The 14,870-nt window shown below is 43.1% G+C and overlaps 3 protein-coding genes across 3 annotated transcripts in view; 2 read left to right on the top strand and 1 right to left on the bottom strand.

The window, feature by feature from the left end:
- iqgap2 (IQ motif containing GTPase activating protein 2) overlaps positions 1 to 5,446 on the top strand; it is a 33,024-nt gene extending 27,578 nt beyond the window's left edge. Inside the window, exons 28-38 of the mRNA XM_035165507.2 lie at positions 275 to 359; positions 504 to 736; positions 1,227 to 1,359; positions 2,185 to 2,287; positions 2,372 to 2,513; positions 3,277 to 3,364; positions 3,460 to 3,672; positions 3,755 to 3,915; positions 4,059 to 4,202; positions 4,363 to 4,471; positions 4,839 to 5,446. Coding sequence (XP_035021398.1) covers positions 275 to 359; positions 504 to 736; positions 1,227 to 1,359; positions 2,185 to 2,287; positions 2,372 to 2,513; positions 3,277 to 3,364; positions 3,460 to 3,672; positions 3,755 to 3,915; positions 4,059 to 4,202; positions 4,363 to 4,471; positions 4,839 to 4,952 — 1,525 coding nt within the window. The 3' untranslated portion in view covers positions 4,953 to 5,446. The remainder of the gene's footprint in view (positions 1 to 274; positions 360 to 503; positions 737 to 1,226; positions 1,360 to 2,184; positions 2,288 to 2,371; positions 2,514 to 3,276; positions 3,365 to 3,459; positions 3,673 to 3,754; positions 3,916 to 4,058; positions 4,203 to 4,362; positions 4,472 to 4,838) is intronic.
- Positions 5,447 to 5,708: 262 nt separating this feature from the next.
- On the top strand, positions 5,709 to 10,278 carry f2r (coagulation factor II (thrombin) receptor). Its single transcript, XM_035165538.1, has 2 exons — positions 5,709 to 5,854; positions 8,512 to 10,278. Exons 1-2 carry the CDS (start codon positions 5,770 to 5,772, stop codon positions 9,732 to 9,734), a joined length of 1,308 nt encoding a protein of 435 aa, XP_035021429.1. The 5' UTR covers positions 5,709 to 5,769; the 3' UTR covers positions 9,735 to 10,278.
- A 1,823-nt stretch (positions 10,279 to 12,101) lies between these two features.
- Positions 12,102 to 14,502, bottom strand: LOC118114845. Its single transcript, XM_035165563.2, has 6 exons — positions 14,297 to 14,502; positions 13,577 to 13,719; positions 13,413 to 13,480; positions 13,028 to 13,156; positions 12,460 to 12,555; positions 12,102 to 12,370 (listed from the first exon to the last, which is right to left on the bottom strand). The coding sequence occupies exons 1-6, from the start codon at positions 14,438 to 14,440 to the stop codon at positions 12,282 to 12,284; spliced, it is 669 nt and encodes a 222-aa protein (XP_035021454.1). The 5' UTR covers positions 14,441 to 14,502; the 3' UTR covers positions 12,102 to 12,281.
- Between the last annotated feature and the right edge of the window lie 368 nt (positions 14,503 to 14,870).

Here is a 14,870-nt window from a genome sequence, read left to right as displayed (position 1 = left end):
TTAATCTAAAATATTCACACAATTGTAAACTGTACCACTAGGTGGTGATGTTTGATTATACAGGGCACTTAGGCACTAGGGTTATAATTATTAATACTGTACATCTAAAGAGACAAACACATTAGTACGAGCCGTCATTAATGCATGTTTTGATGCATCAAGTAAATGGTTTATTCTCCCTGTCATTAGCTTGCTTTATCATTTGTCATATTTTATGTGAATGCATGTTGTTTGGTGTTTCATCTTCCATCATTGCTTTTTGTTTTGCATGTAGTTATGGCATGAGATACATAGCAAAAGTTCTGAAGAACAGCCTTCATGAAAAGTTTCCAGATGCCTCAGAGGATGAGCTGATGAAGGTAGCAGCCCTCAAAAGTATAAAAATAAATTGTATACATTTCCCCTCACAGCCCAGTATATGCCATCTCTTTGTGAGCATGCTGAGGTGGGAGCAGTTTGATCTTATGAAAGGTTTTAATGATGTGTCCTTTCTTTCATGGAAGATTGTTGGAAACCTGCTGTACTACCGCTACATGAACCCAGCGCTCGTGGCCCCCGACGGCTTCGACATCATCGACATGTCAGCAGGAGGGCAGCTCCACCTAGACCAGCGTCGTAACCTGGGATCGGTGGCAAAGATGCTCCAGCACTCTGCTGCCAATAAGCTGTTTGAGGGCGAGAACGCACATATGACTCCAATGAACAACTACATATCTCAGACATATGAGAAGTTTCGGTAAGAAAGGAGAAATGATGTTGCCTGCGTAGCCGGCACAAATGTTCTGCAGAAACCTTTGCCTGTCGATGTGAGTTTGGCTCGGGGGCAGCACTGAGGGAAAGGTAGATCCTCCATGATGTTGTATTTACATACAGTGTTGTTTGGTTCATGCTGAGAAACAACACTATAAATTTAGAGGAAAGAACGTGTGGTAGAGAAAGAAGAAATGTTCCTTCCAATAACAAAGACAGGAGGATAAAAAAGTAAATCCTGCTGATGAACATGTTTTTCTTGGAGGGTCAGGTCAGAGTCAGGTTAAGTTCACATGGTGGAAGTCATGGTAAAGGAAGAAGCTACTTTATCAGCAAGTGTTGAACTGAAATCTAGATGGGCCAGAATTCAGGTTTTTATCTGCATCACATTATCTGTGATTGACTCATTACTGGAAAGCCCATAAAAGCCCAGTATCTGAGGCTGATTCACTAACTAAAAGTTATTTTTCTTCCAGGGTATTTTTCCAGTCTGCATGTGATGTCCCTGAACCAGAGGAGAAGTTTAATATTGACGAATACTCGGACATGGTGAACTTGAGCAAACCTATCATCTACATCTCAATTGAGGAGATCATCAATACACACACGGTAAATCCAAACAAAATGAGGCTGTGCAATAAACTGGATTGAATTGACCTTCCTGCAGATGCACAACAATGACTCAGTCTACATTAAAATAACACTAGTAGAGGAAAACATGCAGTCTTACGAAGGGCATTTTTGTCAATTTAAAGAATACTTACTGGATCTTGATGAAACAAATCAGGGACTTGTATATCTAATGGTGTGTACAATTTGGTGCAGTTTGACTGAATTTAAGGGAACTGTGTGGAGGTATGTGCTCTTCTGAATTCTATTCCAGTTAGGATATCGTTTCATCCCTTTCTCAGCCTTTTTTTTTTTTTTAAATTACTTGTTTCCTGCACTCCCACTTACTTTCTTTCCATCATTGTCCTGTTTCCTTTCTTTATATTTTCAGACCACTTCCTCAGAAAGGAGGTCAGTGGTGAGGATGTCAGTGTGTTAAATCCATCTGTCCCTTTTTATTATCAGTTTCACTCACACTTACAGGGAACAATGGAGAATGGGCAAAAGTTCTCTCAGCCTTTATTTTTTTTAAAATACTAATTCAATTTAATAATTTCCTTGTTTAAATTGAGACAATATGCATTTATTATTATTTGTATGTGTTAAATGGGTGTTTGTTGCTATATGAACATAGTAAATATTACCCTCATGTAAAATACATGTTTTTAAAATATACTAGGCAAGAATTGGTTTGACTTGTAACAGACACTTCCTAACCTGTGATCCATAAATGTGCTCTGTTGTTTTTTTCATCGATAAATAACAACATTTATTACAATGCCACAATCAGTGACTAATTACACAATGGCATCTGTATTTCTTCAGCTGCTGTTGGAACATCTGGAGGCCATCTCTCCAGACCACAGTGACTTACTACACGAGCTGCTGCAGGACCTCGGAGACGTCCCTGATGTAGAGTCCTTGCTCGGTACTGTCAAACTCTTTCTTTATAGCAATCACAAGTTTGCTACAGGGCGTCTATTGGTTTACAAGCTGTGCTGTTTCATTTCAGGGGAAGGAGCCGTTGACTCAAGTGACCCAAACAGAGAGAGCGCTCTGAACCAACTTGCAAAGACGGAAATCTCCCTCACGCTAACCAGCAAGTTTGAGCTGCTGGAAGGAGACGACAAAGACCTGAAGGCTCTCATGACGAAGTAAGTTTGTGAAAGGGGGACAAAATAAAAGGCTTCCTGCTAAACCTGCTGCTGACTTCTGCATTTGTAAATAATTACAAAGACAAACTTCCAAAAATAACTGATTTCAGGTATCGGACCATGTAACCACTCAAGTGTTCAATATAAAGTTTGGGATTGCTGTAAACGCTGTGTGCTGCACTTCACTTCACCTTTCTTGACGCAGTGTGTTTTTTCATGGCTATCACTCAGTAGCTGGCCTTTGTTATCTTTCCTGCTCTTCTATCATTTCCTGTCCATAAAGGAAGGAGTTTCGTGGTCAGGGTTATCTTGCCTATAAACATGTATCCGTCTACGTCACCATCTTAAAACGGTCTAAGTTGGAGAGCTGGTCTCTTCATTTCTGGCAAATAAATTTTTAAAAAGAATAAATGTGAATCAGTAATTCTGAGTTTACATGTACATATAATTGTGTTCAGGCCATGGTAACATGCCTTTGGAAACCAATCATAGGAATCATTCAACAAAACATAAAAACTATTTGCTATAAATTTCATAAAATATGAAAAATAAGCCCTGCCTTAAACAACAAGTTTATCCTTCACTTATTCGAATCCAAGCCTGTGTTAATGATTCTTTCTTTATGATTAAAGGAATCTGATCTGACACAACATTCAACCCATTACCAGTTTGAACGTTTTAGCCGATCAGTGTAACTTTCAGTTCAGGTGTAATGTCAGCAACAGCCGAGTTCTGACTCTAAAAGATTATCTTTGTGCTTCAGGACAAAAAAGCTAATAGTGGATGTGGTTCGAATTCAACCTGGAGAGACTTTGCCTAAGATTCTTGAGACCCTTGCTACAGCACCACAGGTAAAAAGAAAGATGATATGCAATACATTTAGTTTTTTGTAGTCTTTTGGAACCTGATGTGGTCAGTTATTGCTAATGTGACTTATTTCCTGAAGGAATTGGAGCATACAAAGATTGTGGAGCGCCGGGCAGTTCAGGACGCTCAGACACCAGAGGGTCTGAAGAGCAACCCGGCCGTGCTGGAGGACGGCCAGCTGCCTCTCGAGCAGAAGAAGAGGAAGATCCTGAGGAACCTTCGTAACCTGGAGCAGGCCGGCCTCGCCACCGCTGGTGACAAGTACCAGGAGCTCATCAATGGCATATCAAAGGTTGGGACATGCGCCTTTAACTAACTAGAAAACTCTGTTGGATGTGTTCAGCCTCTACATGTGTCAAATCTGTAATTGACAGGACATTCGCTACCAAAGACGCTACAGACAGAGGAGGAAGGCCGAGCTTGTGAAGCTGCAGCAAGCGTTGACAGCACTCAACTCGAAAACTGCCTTCTACCAGGACCAGATGAATTATTATGATACCTACATCAAGACCTGCCTGGATAACCTCAACCGCAAGTGAGTTGTACCATGTTAGGATGAGGTGCTTTACAAAATATGTTTTGTTCATATACGATATCTGTGCTTCCTGTTGGTTTGACGTGATGCGGCCAGAGTTCTTGTGATTTCTTAAAATGCATTGCTGTGTTTTGTTTATCCAGGAATTCCCGCAGATCTATAAAAGTGGACAGCAAAGGAGATGATAAGGGCAGTAAGAAGTGGAAGCCACAGTCTCTGAAGTACACAGCAGCGAGGCTGCACGAGAAGGGAGTCATCCTGGAGATAGAAGGGCTTCAGACCAACCAGTGAGTTCAGCCCCTCACCACAGGGAAAAAGAGCTGATGCGTTTGATTCAGTTTCTCCAAAGTCCTGTGGAAATTCCCAAATCTGTCAATGATGGTCCTATTATCCCCATTGTGCTGTGGTGGCACTTTCCCCCGTGCTAATGTGTTTCTCACATCTCAGGTTCAAAAATGTCATGTTTGACATTTCACCCACGGAGGAAGTCGGGGATTTCGAGGTAAAGGCCAAGTTTATGGGAGTGGAGATGGAAAAAGTCCAGCTTCATTTCCAGGTAAAGACTTCACAACATTTCCCTGATATGAAGCGGCTCACTGGTCATCACTAAAACTTGATGAGTTAATGTGCCTGTTTGCCTCGTTGGAAGCATCATGGGAATAAAGTAAATAGTTTCCAGTTCAGACACTCTTGTTGTGATGAGTCAGTATTTTTGAGAGATTTTAGACCCTATAATCATCTATATAATAACTGATTGTACTGACATTATTGTGTGTGTGTGTGTGTGTGTGTGTGTGTGTGTGTGTGTGTGTGTGTGTGTGTGTGTGTGTGTGTGTGTGTGTGTGTGTGTGTGTGTGTGTGTGTGTGTATATAAACCTGCCAAATCTGAATGTCTTGTTGCAACTGTTGTATTTTGTGTCCAGGACCTTCTTCAGCTGCAGTACGAAGGCGTGGCCGTGATGAAGATGTTCGACAAAGCCAAAGTGAACGTCAATTTGCTCATTTTCCTCTTAAACAAGAAATTCTATGGGAAGTGAGAAACTAACGGGAGCAGAGCAGGAAACAGATTGTGCCTTTTGAGTTTGTTCAACAAAATGAGTTTAGTCAGAAAACATGAGATGGTTCAGGACAGAGTTTCAGATTCTTCTGATTCTAATTTGAGGCATCCCCCCCTAATGAAATGTTGTTTTTGTCCAATTAAATATGTCTATTCTTGATTTTCCATGTGGTGATTGTAAATGTAAAGTATTTTTAAGAATTGACTTATAATGGTAATCGTGTTTTGTATGTAAAAGGTCCTAGAAAACGATATTGCTCTCTTGTACACTGAAAAAACAGTTGGATGAAAATTTCAGCTGAAGCAGTTCTATCTCTGTCGCTCTATCTATCGCTCTGTCTCTGTCTCTCTCTCTCTCTTTGAGCTGTGGAGCAACAGCATGGCTTTATGCAATACTGTAGTTTACCAGTGCCTTTTTAATGAAAGCATTTAAAGCAACATGTTTTAAATAATAAAACATTTCAAACTTTTAAAGCTACAGTCGCTGTATTTTTTAATGTGTATTATCAATAAATAAGTGATTTCTAATGTTTGAACGATGTGAATAATAAATTACACATGCCCAACATTTCTCACATTATTGTTTGTTACATATTTCCATAAACAAACCCTTTGAGGGGGAATATTTAAAGCTCATTGGTCATGTCACATCATTTCTCTGCATTAGAGGAGGAGACGTGTGCCGTGTGGAGGAGGAGGCGTGTCCACACTGAACTGTAATAACAGGTTTTATGCTGGATGAAAAACATCGAAGCGACTGTCCTGACAAACAGATCATTTCCACACGTATTCGGAGGATGTACAGTGGAGCCATGGTTCACCTGTCTGCTGGGCTGTTGCTATTTGTTTCTCTCCAGAGCTCAGCACTCGCCCTCCAGAATGGTAAGTTGCTTTTTAACCATTGTTTAGAACTTATTATTTTGTTAGTAATATTTTATTGGGCAAATGAATGTAGATTTCACTGGGTTAAACTCTGCTGGGTTTTACGGATGCAAGTTTAACTTTTTGTTTATTAGTTTCAGTCCTTTTGATTGAACATTTAAATGTGGTTTGTCGTATTCATACAGATGCTTTTGCAGATCAATGCCACAATTACCCATATGTCAAGCTGTAGCTTATAGGCAAGACTATTGGAGATCCTTTTACGCAGGAATAACCATGGATTCACCCGGAAAGAATTTTCAAGAATTTAAAATTTATCAGAAACTTGAACCATATTTGTTTTTGAACAATCTCCCCAAAAATATGTATTTCTGTCAAAGTCACATCAGGTCATGAACAGTGGGGGAAAATAACTCATTACATTTGATTAAGTATAATTCAGAGGTAAGAGTACTTGTAATTTACTTGACTATTTCAATTATATGATAATAAATATATCCACTCCTCCACTACATTTATTTGATAGTTGCAGCTTTTAGAGATTCTACCTACAAACATACTTGCCTTGTATCAGGCTTTATGGTTCACTGCTGGACTGACCAGCAATATATATAGTAGTTACACATCAGCTGCCCTCAGACTTTTAAAGGCTGCTACATGTTTATGCGTCTGTAATAATCTGAATGTATAATAACACTCTGCAAGGGCATTTAAGTACTTTAAAGGGGACATAGCATGCAAATTCCACTTTGTTAGTGCTTCTACAGGTTAATGTGGGTATCTGGCATGTCTACCAACCCCAAAACTCTCGAAAAAAAACACTCGCGCATTTTGTTATGGTTCCTCTAAGTCAGAAACGTCATGCTTGAGTGACTCGAATGAGCTTCCTGGGTTTTGTGTCGTAACAAGGCACTGGAAGTCTCCCTACATGGTCTTGGCCCACCCCCCACCTCATCCCCCCCGCCCCCCCCACACTCGTTACGCCGGGTTTACACCGGATGCTGCGAGGCAGCGCAGCGCCGTTCCCAGCAGCGCAGCCGCCTGGCTGTTCACGGGGACGAGCATTTCTCCGCTGGTCAGCCCGCGATTCACTCACGTGGCATTTGTCTGGATCGTTGGGACTGGGAGGCTGCAGCAGTTGCTCGGGCGCGACCGCTCGCTCTCCCATGCGTGAGCTGGAATTTGTGTCAACGCCACACAGCCAGCAGTGTGGAAGACTTCCGCAGTGTTCAGCACTACTGTAACACTGGCACAAAGACACAGAGCCCCCCCACTCGTTACGCCGGGTTTACACCGGACGCAGCGAGGCTGCGAGGCAGCGCAGCGCCGTTCTCAAGCGCGCAGCCGCCTGGCTGTTCACACGGGACGAGCATTTCTCCGCGCTGGTCAGCCCCATAGACTGTATATATAAGGTCAGCCCGCGATTCTGCTTTCTCCGCTTGTTGTTGTACCCGTTGAATGTCGGGGTTCGGGGGTCAATGATGGTCTTCATAGCCCCCCCCCTCTCTCTTTCTCTCTCTGTCTGTCTGCTTGTGTGCTTGTAGTGGATGGGCAGAGGGGGACATTTAATTATGTGATTGGGAAAATTAAAACTCCAGGACAACAGAAGGGGAATACAAAGTATGGGATGCATATTTGATAATTTATATCATATAAAATATGTAAATTATATCGTTTAAAATCATGGGGGGAGAGGGGAGAGCTGGCTCATTAGCATTTAAAGGAACAGGCACTCAAAACAGGTCACTCTGTGGAGGGCTGTTTTATACAGGGTAAAAAGGGGGCTGTTTTATATGATCCTTGTGGTATTTTGACCAAAGTATGTTACAGACATTTCATTAAGACCCCAAGGAACCATATCAACTTGTGGTAAAATGGGCATGCTATGTCCCCTTTAAAACATTTGGCTGACAATACATCTGATATTTAAATTGTGATGGAGCATTTGTTTTTTTGCAAAACAGTATTTAATACTCGTAATAACAGAATCCAATTACTTACAAAATAAAAATGCCGCCCTGTGGTCCAAGACTAATATGAGGTGACCTTTGACCTCTGAAATCTAATCGGTTCATCTTTGTGACAACAGGTGAAAATCTTAAATTCTCTAAGGCAGACTTGAGATCTGTACACAAGGCCAAAAACAAGATTTTCTTTCAAGGGCACTCATACCTTTACTTTGAATCAACCACATTTAATCAGTAAATCTGTGAGTCTAAGTGAACATTTGTACCAAATTTGAAAGAATTCGAGGTGTTCTTATGGTAAAACGTTCACGAGGCAAAAAGAGGTTTGTAAGGTCACTGTGACCTTTGACCTTTGACCATCAGAATTCAATCAATTCATCCGTGAGTCTCTGAATGTTTTTACCAAATTTAAGAAAATGTCCTCATGGTGTTATAAAGATATCGTGTTCACAAGAATGGGGCATACATATGTTTGGACAACCCTGAAACAAATTGCCTGTCTGTTGCAGAGTCAGAAAAATCACTCATCCTCCTGAGCTGCTCTCAAACTTACTGAGTTAAGAGTTAATTAAACTAAAATAATTTATACTAAAACGCCTCCAGTCTTAAAAATCCTCATTTTGAAGCTTCCTCCCTTGGTTCTGGATTACAGAACAGAAAGTTGAGTTCCTCTCCTCTGTCTCTTTAAAGGTTCCCTGCCCCGGACCTTCTCTGGGCACTTTGTCGTGGTCACCTATGAGCCCGTGGACCTTGTTGACCTGTCGGCATCAGACAGTGGGAATGACGACGGGGGGTCGGGCTCAGGATCGGAGCAGGAGCCGGTGAAAGGACACGGTCACCAGGGCCCACGCCATCATCCACAGAAGCACTATTTTGTGTCAGAGGGGGCCAAGCGTTTTCTCAAGGGTCGCCTGGCAACAAGCTTTGTCCCGACCGTTTACACCCTCGTCTTCATCATCAGTGTGCCCCTCAACCTCGTTGCTATGGTGATGTTTGTGCATCAGATCCGTCCCAGGAAGCCAGCAGTGATCTACATGCTGAATCTGGCCTGCGCTGACCTGCTGTTCGGCCTGCTCCTTCCTTTCAAGATAGCCTACCATTTCCATGGCAATAACTGGATCTATGGCTCCTTCATGTGCGGGGTTGTGACGGCCGCCTTCTACTGCAACATGTACTGCTCTGTCCTGCTCATCACGTGCATCAGTATCGACCGCTTCCTGGCTGTGGTCTACCCCATGAACTCCCTGACCTGGCGCAGCCCTCAGACGGCTTCGGCTGTGTGCGCCGCCATGTGGCTGTTGGCCCTCGGAGGGGTCTGCCCTCTGCTGGTCTCAGGACAGACCGTCTATTTGCCAGACCTGGACATCACCACCTGCCACGATGTGCTGGATGTGGAACAACTACAAGCTTACTATCTGTACTTCTTCCCAGTCTACTCTTCTGTTTTCTTCTTCATCCCTCTTGTCTTCACCGTCGTCTGTTACGTCCGTATCATCCAGGCTCTGGCGGAGACCAACGTGGAGAACCGCTCCAGGAAGACCCGGGCTGTGGTGATGGCCGCGGTTGTGCTGGTGGTGTTTGTTGTCTGCTTCACTCCCACCAACATCCTGCTGATGGTCCACTACGTTCAAGTGTCCCACAGCTCCAGTGACGACTCCTACCAGGCGTACCTGCTCTCCTTGTGCGTGGGCAGCCTCAGCTGCTGTCTGGATCCAGTCCTCTATTACTTCGGCTCCTCTCAGTGCATGAAGCAGATGGCTGCTGTGTTCAGATGTAGGCGACTGGCGAAGGTGGAGCACAGCTCGGAGACGCACAGCACGAGAAGCAGTGGGCGGACAGACAGCAGCAGGTTATGCAAGATGGAGAGCGCTGAAACGGGCCTGAGCAGCCACTACAGCCGGCTGGAGGCTTGAGTGCATGAGGAGGCTGAGACACTTCCAACACACACCCACACTATATTACATCAATGTGTGTCTGAAACATTACTGCTTCTGTTTGACCAAAGGAAAAATCTAAATAGCATATTCACATACTTACATGTTTCTGCATATATGCACAGTGTGGTTTGAAAAGGTTTTGGAGAAGATGTTTGCAGCCTTGTTGAACTGGATTTATTTTCTCTTTAATTAGTTTTTCTTGGATGTATCATTGTTCAACATATATTCACCACGGAGACAGTAATTTCACAGCAAAGCATTTTTCTTTCAAAACATGACTTTTAATGAATTACAGAATATACAACAATAATAATAATAATAATAATACTTTTCTTTTAATCTGAAGAAAATCATGTAATGTGATGTAATCACTGCAGAACAATAAAAGTGGCTGTTAGGTTTTTAAAGGTGAGCATGTAAAATTAATCACATTCATTAAGTGTGTAAATACCAAAGCTTGTGCTGAAGCATCAATCAAAACAAAACTACTGCATTACACATATTTCTGCTTAATACAAAAGTTGATCTCTTGTGTTTTTTCTATTACTGCTCACTGTCCTTGTTGTCTGGGCACAGCTCTGAAACACAGGAAAACATTTAAAAAAGATTAACCGTGAGATCAAAGCAGAGGGAAGTGTTCCCTCTTGGAATTACTGCAATTATAATCAAAATACACAATGCATGACCATGTTTAAAAGCAGCATCACCACCTTGTGGAAACTTGTGTAAGTGGCAGTGTCCAGTAAAGATGGGGACACACAGTTATTTATTTTGCGATGAAAACTGCTTATTACTGACCGGTTTTTCCATCGTAGCTGTGAAAGTTCTCCGGGAAGTTCAGACACCCGACTTGCTTCTTGAAAATTTCAACATTTTTGGGATCTATTTGTCCTGTCCTGGCTAAAAGAGGAGAGAGAGTTTTTTTTTTTAAAAGAAGGAGCGTGCATGTTTAAAACTCAGTCCAAATGTGTGGAGGAGGACGGGACTCACTGAACTGCAGGATGTATCTACCGGTGACGTCCCCATTTCTGAAGGTGTCTGTCCACAGCAGGCAGTCCGGGCACGTCTGCAGGATGTGTCCTTTGTGCTCAGACAGATTCTCTTTGAAGAAAAGGGACTGATTATCACATGACATCTATCTTTGTAATCGCAGACTCGTCTAAAGATAAATAAACTCACTGCGAAATGTGGTTGCAAGTCCTGACACTGTTGCATTGACCTCCCCCAGGATGCACCGATTACTGAAAAGCCCGATAAGTTGTGACCGAGGTTTACTTTCACCTACTAAAAACTTAACATTGAATTGAAAAAGTATTTTTTTTAAATTTTATTTAGTGCCGTAGAACGTTTTCTGATTCATTTAATGTAATTTAACTTACAAGCAGTGATCTCCCCATCGCAGTGTCACAGTCTGACTGTCAGAAGTGGGAGACAAATCTATCCAGGAGCTCTTCAGAGACTCCAGCGCCTTGTGGTACTGCTTCGGGTCTCCAGCTCCCATCACATACACCCACTTTCCAAACACCTAAGCAAGTCAAGATTCCAATGTAACTCCAGTATTTTACTCACATCTCACTGTGCTTACTAATAATACACTTTCTATAATCATAAAATCAAACCGTCTTTGAGATAAATAAGATATATAAGCATGACTCACCAGTTTGGGGTCGTCCGGTATAAAAGGTTTGACCAGGTCCTTGCAGTCGGGTGCGAATGCAGCACAGAGGGAAGTGAGAGCCAAGAGCAACACAACACCACGAGCAGCCATGTTCAGACTGATGAGGATGAGAATCGCTGCAGAGGAAGAGCCTGCGACAGAAACCGTCTAACACCGATTCATTTTCCCAGAGGGGCTTGAAAAAAAATCTATATATGTATATGCTAATCTGGGGGAGGAGGGGGTTTGTACATGCCCAGCCATGCTGATCTCTTTTGTCCAGCACTGAATGGTCAGCCCAACAGTCCTCTGTTCCCCCTGGTCGATGGCCCTGAGTGAACTTGAGCAACGTGCCGAGACTCGTCTTGGACCCGGAGCAGCTTTTCATTGGCAGAAGGAAGGTTGTTTCCCAGTGGGGGCCGTGTGGACTCCTCTCAGGGACACTTTAAAACTTTGACTCCTTCTCCCCCTAATGGAGACGTTACCCGGCAACAGCCTTTGTTGAGGTTTCTGGGAAAAGCAGTGCAAAGAGCTGCACAAGTGAAAGTGAAGCGTATAATGCTGACATGGGTCAGCACAGTGTCTGGCAACTCTGACCGTTATTTGAGAGAGGATGAGGAAATGTTGGTGCCGAGAAGCCAGTTGCTTTTTATTGAGCAGAATTAAACGGCTGGAACACAATGAGGGAGACTGAGAAGTGTTTTTTTTATTTCAGCACACACAACCAGTGGAAAACAATGGAGGCATTAAAGGAGCTAAACTACATTCATGTCGCAAAACACAAGACTACGTCAGTGCACAAGCAGATCACAGCACACGAGTTAGTTCACGTTAGGCTGGACTTGTTTTAGGTGTTTGGAAGCTGTTCACTTGGCAGGAGGCTCAGCCTCAGTCGGATCCTTCTCCGTGTTCTCGACGGCAGGTGAAGCAGTTTCCCTGTCGTCTGCACACAGATCTGAAATAACAGAGGAGCCATGAAAAGGGTTTGCTGTGATGATGGAGGTGTGGGTGGCAGGAAGACGCAGAGCTGAAATGACGACTGACCTGTGCCCACAAAGTGGTACTCTGGGAGGAAGTTCAGACACTTGGCCTGCTGCTTGAAGGTCTCGAGTTCGGACGCATCCAGAGTGCCGGTCCGTGCTTTAAGAGAGGGGCCACAGAAACAAAACAGGAAGTGAGGAGGTGTGGGGAGGGGGGCCAGAGTCAAGAAGACAAAACCTTTTATTGACATAAAAACAAACATAAAATTTAAAGGTTCAGTGTGTAAGATTTAGGTGAAATGGATCTATTGGCAGAAATCGAAGATAAAATAATCCTAGTGATGTTTTCACAAGTGTGTTTCATCTAAATTGTACAAATTGTTGTTTTTTATACCTTAGAATGGGACCTTTTATATTGAAATACTTCATATGTACATCAGGAGAGGGTCCTCTCTACGGAGGTCGCCATGTTTTTTACAGTATACAGTAGCCCAGGGTTCTCTTTCTTCGGAAGGGGAGGGTGAGGTGAGGGGGATTCAGCTGCAACGTGCAACTTCACCACTAGATGTCACTCATTTCTACACACTGAACCTTTAATACAAAGGAGTAAAAAGAGAAAAAGAAAAACTTACTGAAGAGAAAAAGGTATCGTCCCTTTGTCTTGCCATCAGGGAGGAGGGTGGTGTCTTCAGACAGGAGGCAGTCGGCACACGTCTCATAGTACTTCCCATCATGATAGGACGTGTGACCATTGATGTTAACTGTGGAACAAAGATTCAGAGCAGCACAAAGTCAACCACTGTTCTTTTTTCATGTCGAGCTCAGGAAAATACATATAAATAGTATAAATACAGCAGATAATATTAGATAGTGATCCATTTGGATGCTTGTGGGACTGTTTTTAATGAAATTCAGACATTTCTTAGTGATGCAAATCTCCCACATAACATAACAGCGCATAGAGAGAGGGATGGTGAGTCTGACACAAAAACACTGTGAATATTTCAAGATGCGTACAATTGGTGTGGCTGGTCATTCCAGAGATGGTGGCGTTGGCTACACCCTGCAGGCATTTATCATCATTTCTGTAATGAGAGAAAAAAGATCCACGTCATCTTCTCGATATCGACTATGAGCAGTGAGCTCCGGAGGACTTTGTGTGTCCCGTGCAGTGTCCTCACAGGCGGTCGGCCCAGTAGATGGTCATGACTCCGCTGTCGGAGGAAGCCGACAGTTCCACCCAGGAGCTGTTCACTGTCACCAAGTCGTTCTTCAGGCCGGGCTCGTCCCACGTCCCCACATAAAACACCCACTTCCCATAGATCTGCCACACACACACGATATAATATGATAAGATATGAACAATACAGTTTAATATAACATTACATTACATTACATCACATAACACAACATAATATAATATAATGTTATCCACTTAAAATGGACACAAATTTAAACACACAATTGCACAACTATATCCACTGATACAAGATTATGTATAATATGATCAAAAGCTCCAGAACAAGCCTAATGGACCTTGTGATGAGAAACTTTAATCAAAGACTTAATTTATATTTCATCTTTTTAATTTTTTTATTTTCAAACTTGACAAATACCTATTATTGGTTTGTTATCTGCTATGAATTGCTACTAAATAAAAAATAGAGATTGCTTAAGGCACATAATACTCACGCAGCAATGTGAATGGACAGCTTATAATAATATACAGTATGCATGATATATTTTTCACAAATCTGTTTTCTATGTTTAATCTCATTGTAGAAACACAGAAATGAAAAACAAAAACAAAACTCTGCAAACATCAATAACCTGGAGGACTGCACTGCAGAGCCTCCTCACGGACGACACGCAGCTCATAACCAGCGACCAGCGTTACTCACAGGGCTGTGGCTGTCCAGGACCAGAGGCTTGACCAGCTCTTTGCAGTCGGTCGGTTCAGACGAGACACCCAGGGAGGCGAGAGCCAGCAGAGCCGCAACCAGCTGTGCAGCCATGGTTTGAGACAGCGGGCAGCCAGAGAGCATCAGCAGTGTCAGGGATCCTGCCAGCTACAGCCTCCTCACAGGGACCAGGGGAAGTGTTCTGTAACAGTGGGCTGGGCCACACACACGCACGCACACGCACACACACACGCACACACACACACACACACACACACACACACACACACGCACACACACTGCTAGTTTCAGCAGGGCTTGTGTCCTATTTAGCCCTTTACATAACAGCCATCTGGCAGAGTCTGAATACCAAGACCCCTGCATCTTTCAATAGGCAATCACCCTCCTGCACAGAGTCTCACACACACACACACACACACACACACACACACACACACACACACACACACACACACACACACACACACACACACACACAAACACACACACAGCGGACCAAAAGGACACACAGCAGAACGAACACTGAAACTTACTCCTCTCCCGTCACATTACA

This window comes from Hippoglossus stenolepis, chromosome 9, assembly GCF_022539355.2.
Source record: "Hippoglossus stenolepis isolate QCI-W04-F060 chromosome 9, HSTE1.2, whole genome shotgun sequence".
Taxonomy (NCBI): domain Eukaryota; kingdom Metazoa; phylum Chordata; class Actinopteri; order Pleuronectiformes; family Pleuronectidae; genus Hippoglossus; species Hippoglossus stenolepis.
The sequence above is the reverse complement of the archived record's forward strand: the minus strand, read 5'-3'. Positions and strand labels throughout refer to the sequence as shown.

What these genes read in the sequence shown, in the direction of transcription:
- LOC118114845 (XM_035165563.2), bottom strand. Translation starts at nt 14,440, where the DNA reads ATGCTCTCTGGCTGCCCGCTGTCTCAAACCATGGCTGCACAGCTGGTT. An exon ending in ACGATACCTTTTTCTCTTCA is followed by an intron (nt 12,556 to 13,027) that starts GTAAGTTTTTCT and finishes CCTCTCTTAAAG; the next exon opens with CACGGACCGGCACTCTGGAT. An exon ending in GTACCACTTTGTGGGCACAG is followed by an intron (nt 12,371 to 12,459) that starts GTCAGTCGTCAT and finishes CTGTTATTTCAG; the next exon opens with ATCTGTGTGCAGACGACAGG.
- f2r (XM_035165538.1), top strand. Translation starts at nt 5,770, where the DNA reads ATGTACAGTGGAGCCATGGTTCACCTGTCTGCTGGGCTGTTGCTATTT. An exon ending in AGCACTCGCCCTCCAGAATG is followed by an intron (nt 5,855 to 8,511) that starts GTAAGTTGCTTT and finishes GTCTCTTTAAAG; the next exon opens with GTTCCCTGCCCCGGACCTTC.